A 10464-nucleotide genomic window follows, 5' to 3' on the forward strand; every position below is an offset into this window, starting at 1 on the left:
ACGTCTTTTACTCCTCGCGGCCGTACAAGACAAAGTAATTCTTTCAATCTTAAAACTCCTCTTTTCAGAAACAGTACTTTTAAGGCCCCCTATTTTAATCCAAGAGAGCTTATCCTCTCTTGTTTTAATCGTATTACTAAGTTATGGAATTTTATCTGTTCACTGAAGTCCTTTAATTAGTAGTTTCTCTAGTCCGCAATGTTTTAAGAGGTTTGTTTAAAATTATGTTCACCACTCTAGTTAATATCTATGACGTGAAAAGATCTTGGACATGGATTTTAGTGATGACCTGTCCCTGTCAAAGGTAGAAGTGAGTGTGCCTACCACATCCACTTTCTTGTACGTCTTACTTTTTTTCACTTTTTTTGTTAACGTACATCTAGGTTTTGAATTCGTTTATTTTTTCCAAGGGTAAATAACAATTATTCACCGAAGTGGAAGTGCCTAGTCTAGTGGTGGAATTTCGGCGAGGTAAATTTCCACCACTAGCCACCGACACTGGGGTGAATAATTGTTTTAGTGTAAAGCAACCCTTTTTGACATAAAAAGTTTTAAATGCCCCTAAAAAGCAAACTTTTCATGTTGCAAGTGATTTTATTTTTCCCTCTAACAATTCAACACTTATATTATTTGTTAGGAAATTTACAGCGGTATATTATAAGTGACTTTTTGGCAAACAACTGTCTCTGTTCTAATTTCGGTGTCGTGTGCGCTTCAAGGATGAATGAAAATTCTTGCACCACTTGACCATTTGGCCAAAACGCAGGACATTTTCCTTTAATACATTGCAGAATTTCAAGCGCTGTTTTTTCTCCAAAGAAGTGGAACGCCTACCAGTCTAGAACAGTAGCATCACCAACAAAAACCAGGTTACCCAACTTGCCTGCTAGATTATGGAAATCGCCAAGCATCGCTAGGGGGTGGTACCAATTTCAGCATTTGGGAAACAACCGCGTACAAACGGATTCTGTGACCATTCACTGAAAAACATACCTGTATGAAAAAAACGTAATTGCTATGACCTCTTTTTACGAATTGTAGGGGGCTGGCTGGGTGCTGATAGGACTTATTTCGTTCCTAGGGCGTTATCTACCCCCATCACACTTGGGGACCTGGGGAAGAGGTTATGCCATATCTTGTGCAAGCAGAAAATTTGAGTAAGTGGAGCAGCGCACCTATCCAAGTTCCCTTGCTTTCGTTTTTCCATTTTGGTATGGCTGCTAACTATTTTATTTTCCTTTAGCCCTTAAAACATTTCGTGAAAAACTACGAAGAAATACGAAAATGAATAATGGGAGAGGAATAACATTTATTCGCTTTACTTAAGCAGTCGATCAGAAGAAATGTGGCTTTTTAAACAACTGGCAGGTTGATCAACACGAATGCAGCTCTTTTTGAGAATAAAGACCACATCTATTCTTGTGCAATAACGTTAAACATGTTGAATGGCTATTTGAACTTTCAGTATGGCTTGATACACCGTTCAACATTCATTGAATGAAAGGTACAAAAACGAACCTCAGATGCAAATGTCAAGTTGTTAGTGGTAGAAGTAACCTTTATTTAATTTATTTTTAATTTTTATGACTTGTTCATTATTAGGCATGTATTTCTAGCCCGGTTTATGAAAACCGCACCAGCTGGCTCCTGGAGGCCACACACCTTAAACTGACTCAACTAAAGTAAATATTGCCATTGGTTCTCTTAAGGTGACTCTCTTCTTGCTTCTTGATCAGCAAAAGAAACCGATTCAAGTCCATCAAAGAGACACTCGGACTTGTCCATACACTCTAGCTGCTTGAAGGCTCTTAATGACTGAGGATGCTTGAGAATTCAAGGTTAAATCACCCCCGTGACTTCCTTCCCCTCCCCTCCCCCCAGCCTAACACGTGCTTGAGGAGAATGCTTTCATTGGCCAATGGGCCTCAAACATTAAAAGAATATGACATGACAAACTAAAGGCAGACATGACGGGAGAAAAAGACTCTTCCAGAGCAAGACTAACGGACAGTACCACGCTTTTGCAGCACCCTCCCCCCCCCCCCCCCCGCTAGGGATTGACATGGAGGCCCCTTCCCAGCCCATGACGAGTTAGTTCAGGGACTGAGCTTGACGATGAGACCAACTAGCAGTGACCAGAAACCTGGCTGTCGCCAGCTTCCCGTGTGAATATTCTGGTCCGCTATGAGGTATGTTTTCAAAAATTCCGCTAGATTTACAACTTCTAAGGAAGGCCAGCTGGCATAGACACCGCCGTGGAAAATGGAGACCTTTGCATTCAACGAACAATGATTAAAACAGGCCTATTTATACTTTGTCCAGGGCGTACCTTCAGCTTTGGGAATGTTTTCACCATAAACCATTCTCAGTTCAACCATAATTTCTCTCAGCGTCTTTTCCTCTGACGGGCTTTTGTCCAGTTTTGTCACGCTGCCCGTCACATGCAAAACGGCTGATCCAGGTAGGCACTCAAAATCCATTGCTAAGTATTCTTCCAACTCTTTTAGCTGGCGTGTCGTTTTTCATCCTAGGGATGACAGTGCTGCCCTGCAATGCGATAAAACCACTGAAAAAATGCCGATGTATAAAGTCAGACGAAGGTAAAACGAACTGATATTTTAATTTTTCCCAATTTTGACTCCAAAACTGAAGCTATTTGAGAGGGATGACCCGTCGGATAGGGACACCCTTTATCCTCTCATGCTGTAAAAAGAAAACGGAATCAGGGTTGAAAGATGTAAACCACCAATTACAGAGGTACCTTGGATTAGCAGTATATATCATCTTATTGTGTTCCAGTTTCCCCCGATTAAGTATTTTCCCACAACCGGCAGTGTACTATGAAAGTGGAAAAAATTCCATCTTCTGACCGTGTACAGCAAATACAGTTACCCTGCCAAAACAGTACGCAACTGACAAGCCACGCGATCGACTTCGTAAATTCTAAAAGCCATGCCAGAAAGAACCTCTGCTCGCATGATATAGAGGATATTACACGGTGGCGAGAAGATATGAATTTTATGTTCGAGTGGCAAGAACAATATCTCACGAGTGAGCGAAGCGAACGAGTGAGATATTGTTCTTGCCACGAGAACATAAAATTCATATCTTCGAGCCAACGTGTGATGTTCCTTTTATTATATGGAGAAACCAATTCAACAAAAGAAAAAGGTGGGAATCGTGACGTCGTTGAACGATACGACACTCACAAAGGTGACATACGGAAAATACGCCACTCGGGTCCCGGATGAAGTGGCGTATGGAATCTACGAGTGGTTTAGTTCCCGGTAAAACACTCTCCTCCATATAATAAAAGCAAATACGGAACACTTTTTACCTTTGGTAGAAAATTAATAATTAGCAATTATTGGATTTGACTCGCGTATGATATGAAGAATTATCCAGGTCGAGGAGGTGTAATCCGCCAAGATAAGAAGGCATCGGCGGATGACACCTCCCGAGATCTGCATAATGTTTCATATCTTACAAAAGCCGAATCCGATAATTTCATTTCCATGTTAAAAAGGGCACTTTGTCCTAGCAAACATTCTTCAAATAGCAATTGTCATCTATTGAATGGTATTTTTGCTTTATTTCCTGTGTTTTAGGCAGGCCAGTCCTGCAAAAACTAGCCTGAAAGGGGTAGGGGGTAGGGGATAGCAAAAACAGCTTAACTACCGCGCGCCTTCTCCTGTCCCTTTTTCTATCGATATCAGTACAGTTGACGTCAACTGTACTGATAACAGCAGAAGTCTTCCAAATTTTTTCAACGGTAGCTTGTTATGATGAATTAACCGGGAGATTTAACTCAATCATAAAATATTGAATGAACATTAATTAAGAAGAGCTAAGAAACAAAGGGCGGGGAAGAATGTTGAGAAGCTTTGTTTCGGGTCCGCGGCTGAGACTAAAGAAGGCAGTCAGTAAACAAGCCGAGAGCAAGATTATCAATACAGCTACAATCTACATCAGATTAAATTCAGAGTTTATTTTGTTACAGGGTGTGCTACTTCAAATAAATTCCTCTATGGCAACTGTTTCTACATTTTGTTAAAAGGTATCTATGTTTATCGACTGCTTTCACGGTCCAACATTTGTGAAATTTTTTAACATTAATCAGTTCTTGTCACTTTGTCCACAGAATAGTTACAACTTGCTCTTTAAAGGCATTGCACACGTATTGCATCTTCTCACGCCTTTAAATTGTCTACGCCCTGCCCATAAAGGGAAACTAAATACTGGACGAACACTACTACACCTTTCCTTCATTCCTTTCTAAATCTCCAGCAACCCTTATACGTTCTTACAGTTAAGTCAGATTTGGGAACTCGTCATTTATACCTTGATGAAGTAGCTGTCATTAGTGAAAATGCCTCTTAAGTATGTACTTCTCATTCAGCTCCCACAAAGGATTTCTCTTATTATAAGCGTAATGAATTCCTCAAGATTCACTCCAGCGATGGACTTCTGTTTGAAACGCCCACCGATGTAATTTCGAGCTTCTGGGATGAGGAAGTCTGTGAAGACATTTTCTTACAGTGTTTTTCCAGCTCAGGGTTAGACCTGCCACACCAGTATCAAGAATTAGCACTTTTGTTCGACGGAAATTTCCTCTGACTTTAACTTCATTATTTCCTCCTAATTCTGCCGCTTTCATGAGGAACAATGAAAAATAACATCCAAACCTTTCCATTTCCGAATTAATGATAACTTGAACGCTACTTTTAGGAAAGCAGCTGAATGAAGTCCGACCTAGAGCAACATAGAACAGACGAAATAAAATTTCTTGATATGCTAGCTTAACCTCTGAAGGATTAAAAATATTGGGGAAAAAGAAGCTTGCTAAGCTTTGCCATATTTTTATGAAACTATAAACTGTGATGGGAAACAAAGTTTTATGACTAGTACACAGCTTACCACTTATAAGTTCTTTTACACTCTTCCTCCCTGCTTAAGACGCAAGCTGGACTCAGTTGGAATAAAATTTGCCATATTAAACGTAAGAGACTGAGAAATCAGTGTAAATTTTGTATTAAACATACAGTCCTTAAAGGTGTGTAAATATGAGCCGTCTCAGAAATCAATTCCCAATGGTGCGCCATGACATACCTTTCTTATACGGTCTACAAACATCACGGCATATTATAACAGCTTGAAGCTAAAGCCGCGGAGAAGATTGAACAGACTCTAAAGTGTATAAAAAATCAGGACAGAAACCAATAACAACTAATTTCAAAAAAACTTCTCCTCCCAGCAATGACCTTCCTTTCAGAGTATTCGTAAATTTTACTGAAACTTGCGCCAGTAACTCTAGTTGGCTTTAGTCAGGAAGTAACCGCATCGCAGAATAAAAGTGATATGGGGTCAGCTGGTAACTGCAAGACAGATTTATTACTACTATATGGCTTGAAGCAAGTGAAAATCTTTCTGATAAACCGATAACAAACGATTGAAATCCTTTCTGTTCGTTGTTACTAGTTGATCACTTAGACCCAGGCGATCTGAAGTTTACCTTTCTAAAGTACATAGATAGCCATTTTCGCTGACGGAGTAGATCTTGATTTGCACACCAAGGGTCATTTACATTATTCATTTGACAACACCTCTATTGCCGTGGGCACGGAAATGATTTGTCATTCGCATGCAAATAAAACTCGTTTTCACAAGAAAGGTTGTGCACTTGGCCTCATTTTGAAAGTAAGGGTTTTTGGAACTCGGAAGTGGCCTTTTAACAGTGACTTTATTTATGCGGCACAAATTCACTACGTTCAGTGCTAATCAGTGATTTGTGACATGTGTCAATGCTTTCTTTCATGCGAACATAAAAGTAATCAGTATCAGAAATCTGTGAGAGGGGCGACAAAGATGAAGGAAAGAAATTAACTAAGTCAACAATACTAACGACATTGATGGGGCTTCGTTTGTTTACTGATTGAAATGTTTGCTTTTCACCAGGTAGCAGAATCAGAATTTTCAAAGTCGTGTCAAACTGACTTCAAGGTTGGTATGAGAATATTAAAGAGAGTGCAATGTTACCATACGTCAGTACCGAGTTAAACGTTATTACAAACTGCTTTTCAGAGGACAAATAACATGTGTAAAAGTAAGTACAAAACTTTGGTAAAGTAGACTTCCACTTTCGCCTAGTTTAAGGCGCTTATGGAGATAATTCTTAGTTGGCTTTGCGCGCTTAAATAAATTCAGGCCATGCATGAAAGTAAAACTCGAACCGTACTCGAATTTTACGTTAGTACGTTTTACGCGCAACCTTTCATATATCGCCTCCCTTGTTTTACGCACGCAAAGTCAGTAAAAAAATTTCGTCAGTATGCACGTACAAAGAATCGACAGTGGAAATCCACGTCTGAAGACTCCGGCTTACTGTTAAAACGCCATTATACATGTATATAAGAACTGTTTAAAGCGAGTAGAGCCAGCAACCACTGATTCACACGTTACTACTCAACAGCTGCCCTTTCAATGAAGACTTTCTAAAAGTCCGCCTTGGTTTAATTAGTCAACGGTAAAAAATAGTTCTCTCGACTTTCCTTGCTTGTTTTCGCAAAAGTCGAGTTGTGGGTAAGTCTTACTATGTACGCATCGGTTATACAAACCATCCTCAAAGTAACATGTCCAATAAAACAGCTTTCTACATGACAAAATTTTTTTACTTTAGAAGTGTAACTGTCAAAAGTAGTCAAAGGCATGGACGTATTTTATGACCCGAATATACCGGAATTGTCGCTACATCAGTGTAAACGGCTTAAAAAGCTGTAGGTAGACCCAGCTTAATTTACCGCAGTTGGTTATGCGAAAAGAAACGCAAGTTTTAACGCAGTTCATCCCCTCTGAGTTCTAAACAGGTCTCGTGCCTATTTCCTCAAACGGGTCCTCGTTTATTATTATATCTGATTTTGGCGGCCGTATTGAGAATTAGAAGCACGAAAGAAGAAATTAAAAAAATAAATAAATAAATAACGCCGGTTTTACTCTTTTTATGTATAATAAGGCCCCTGAGAAGTTATTGCGAAAGCTCATTATCCCGCTAAATTACTCACAAATATTGAAATATTTGGACGCTCATTTATATTTATCTAATTAATGACGTCAGTTCGAAAAGTTATTTTGGCCTTGGTTACCAATTATATTTTCTCTGCTAGCGTTTCTTCTTAATAGGAAAACGTGACTAATTTAGATTCAGTTAGATATTGTCATGTACAAGTTATTTAAGTGTTAATGATAAGTTGTTGGAAGGCTACTTTTACTGAATCCAAATTGTTAACAACTACATTTGTTACGAAATTTTTGGTTCGAAATATTTGTTCCTGTACTTCATTTGAAGGTCAGCTTTGAACAGAAAGCTGGCATCCATGATTATTATCTAAGACTTCAATCTCAGGCCCGCTTTTATTTGCAAATCCGTACGTAATACTACCGTTATGTAACTAATTTTTTTTTGTATCTTTAGCCCGTTGTCGCAGGTCCCTCTTTTTTCTCGTCTTTCTTGTCATACGAACATTCCATTTAACTGATGAAAAAGGTAAGCTAAGTTATAACTCATTAAAGAAAACGATACATGAACAAATTCGTGACCATCAGAGAGAGGGTAGGATGTTAGAAGTGTTCAAAGTATCAGCGTCATTTATATGGCTTAAAAATGTGTCGTGGGTTGTTAAAGTCTTAAATGTAATTACTGGCCACACATGTAATAAAGTCAATTATTATACTTTCAACTCACTATCTCTTTTCTGATTGGCCGAAAGCGTACAGTGAATTTTCGAAATCAGCGCTTGGGACGTCATCTAGCTGCAGATTATACAATAATCATGTCAAGGAAACTAAAGGTCACGGGTAATCATGTCACGTATGACTGCGGTGCATGATTTCTAAGGGTAATCGTGTCAAGTTCGTGCGCTTTGTGTTGTTTTCCGTCAGTGACGAAGCAAAAACATGACTTCCAGGTTTGCTTCGTTGAGCGTGCAAGACATGGAAAAAGTAGTTGAAGAAAGGGGAGTGAAAAATGAGAGGAGGGAGATGCTTTCTCTTATTCCTCTTATTTTGGCCTCTCCGTGAGAGACCTCTGCTAGCAGGGAAAACCCACTTCGTTGATAAAATTCCGAAAATAAGCACCTTAATTTCTGAGCTCCTCCGAATATAAGCCTCCCAAATTCCAACCGCAAAAAGCTTACTTAAAGCCCCTCAGCTTGTAAGCCCCTAGGGGTTTACATCATTCTGGAAATTGTCCTCAAATACAATGTGGTGTTTAAAGTTGGCATGTTCAGAACGATTACGCTACCACGGTATTTCCAGTCAATTCCCCAGTAATAATCTCATTGGAGAGGAGCTTGCATTGGATGGCAAATTCCCCTCCTATGAGAAGTTCCTCTGCGTAAATGACTTCTCCGAATATAAGCCCCTCAAAAGAGACCTTTTAAGTGCTTAACCTCGGAAGCCAGCTCTCCAACTACGGTGGCGAGCAAAGCAAGTCGAGAGAGTACGAATAAGTGAGCGGCAATGGCCGCATCTCCCGAATGGAGAACTCGCAGTAACCAGTCTACAGCAACCCCTTCCCCTCCGGAAAATAGACCAGTTCGCAGAGTAGGGCTTTAATGGCATCTATTGCTACTCCTGTACGAGTTACCACTGATTAAAGTCAACAACTGTTTTTATGCCAGAGACATTAAAGTCGTTATAAGACGACTAAACGTTTAGTGTAAAAAAGCGGTATATAAAACAGACGCGTTTAACGTGCGACGACATATTAACCATTAAGAATCGTCTTTTGTTAAGTACGTCATTTAGACACACTTAAATAGACGTTAAATACGTCTGTTATAAAAACTGGACGCCATAAACTAGGACGCACTTTTGCCCAACTCCTACAGAAACGACTGAGAAGAGTCAGTGTTTCAAGTGTCTTTCATTCAGAAAATTCTGCTCTTTTCTAACGCTTTCGTCAACTTCTATGCGTTCCGTTTTTACACTTGACTTAAACTTCTCAGACCTTAAATGCGTCTAGACGACTTTAACGTCTCAAGCATAAAAACGTCCAATGGTGAGCGTCGCCGCTTAACATCCCTTGAGCGTGCAAAGAAAAATACACCATCTAGAACAAGAAATCGTAATCTGTAGTCTTGTAGGTGGATGCAAACATCATAAACTCCCCAAAAAAGCATGTAAAGGTCGCGTGATAGAGTCAGATTCTGCGAGGACCGAGATTCAGTGCATGGACTTATGTTTGAGGCAGGATATTTGTGATAGTGTCATCTTTTCTGAAACGAAGCAGTACACTTGCAATCTTCTAAACACTGATATGACCTATATTCCTGGCCAAGAGCAACTACATGAGAAAAGTGGTTCGTGTATAATTGTTCGGTCAGCGGACAATGAAGTGAGTTAGTATTTATATTCAACGTTAAGGTTTTGTAGCTTAGATCCTATAACTAAAAGTTATTAGATATGTTATCCTCCTACGCAGCCTTGAGCTTTCCTTACCCATGGAGTTATCCAGACTCTAGTGTTTTACTTCCCAGACACTAGCATTTTACTAGGACCAGTGTTACATCTCCCCATTGCATGCACTTTGTTAACCCTTGGACGTACGCTTGGAGTGGAAGGTGTATTCGCCTCCTCCTCCGCCCAATGTATAAGGCTGATTATCTTTTTGTATACGGTTTACTATCAAGAGTGAGAGAACACTTTTTCTTCAGCAATTGCTCGTTTACCTCTGAGACCATTTTTGCAAATAAAGGTGAGGGTAGCTTGCTATGGTTACAAGTTATGGCGTCATGGGCAGAAAGACTACAGTTTTTGGCTCCTTGTTTGCAAAAAAACGGTATGAAACGTATTTTGAACGACGTCGCAGCTCCTCAACAGCATGGACGTGAACGACCGAGTCAAGGTTAACACGTTACGTAATAGAAATGTCTTTGCCCCATGTAAGGTAATCCAACAAACACAGTCTTGGATTCTGGATTCCAAGCTGTCTGATTTCCATTGTCGGCTAGATACTGGATTCTCGACTTTGTTGTCAGTGGAATTTGGATTCGAGATTCTAATCGGAAACGGGAGCCCACTGAGATTCCTAGTGCTAAATTTTAAATTCCAGAGCCGAGGATTGGGGATTTCACAAAAAAATTTCGTGGATTCCGGAACCCAGATTGCCTTACATAGGGTTACATGACTTGATCTTTGTCTCAGCATGTCTGTTTTCATTTCAGAATGCTCGAGACTTCGTTTTAGGAACGAACAACTGTCCTTGAGTTGACAAATGGTGATGACCAAGAACAAGATAATAATATAGCTACAAATCAAGCCTTGGATGGATTATCAAAAAACTGAATACATGAGAGATTTTTTCACAATTTTAAAAATATACGTATAGACTATGATCATATCGCATATCATCAATATATACTCTCATACAATGCATTCATGCTGCACAAATCAGGTAACCAACAAGTC

The 10464-nt window shown here is 39.7% G+C and overlaps 1 protein-coding gene and 1 pseudogene across 1 annotated transcript in view; one reads left to right on the forward strand and one right to left on the reverse strand.

Annotated features, from left to right (window-relative positions):
* Window positions 1-830: 830 nt before the first annotated feature.
* LOC140922388 (uncharacterized) lies at window positions 831-4748 on the reverse strand (annotated as a pseudogene).
* A 1256-nt stretch (window positions 4749-6004) lies between these two features.
* Window positions 6005-10464, forward strand: part of LOC140923321 (uncharacterized) — a 4593-nt gene continuing 133 nt past the window's right edge. Inside the window, exons 1-4 of the mRNA XM_073373415.1 lie at window positions 6005-6103; window positions 7469-7540; window positions 9141-9391; window positions 10221-10464. The exon at window positions 10221-10464 is cut by the window's right edge and continues 133 nt beyond it. Coding sequence (XP_073229516.1) covers window positions 6094-6103; window positions 7469-7540; window positions 9141-9391; window positions 10221-10262 — 375 coding nt within the window. The 5' untranslated portion in view covers window positions 6005-6093 and the 3' untranslated portion in view covers window positions 10263-10464. The remainder of the gene's footprint in view (window positions 6104-7468; window positions 7541-9140; window positions 9392-10220) is intronic.

Source organism: Porites lutea, chromosome 13 (assembly GCF_958299795.1).
Source record: "Porites lutea chromosome 13, jaPorLute2.1, whole genome shotgun sequence".
Taxonomy (NCBI): Eukaryota; Metazoa; Cnidaria; class Anthozoa; order Scleractinia; family Poritidae; genus Porites; species Porites lutea.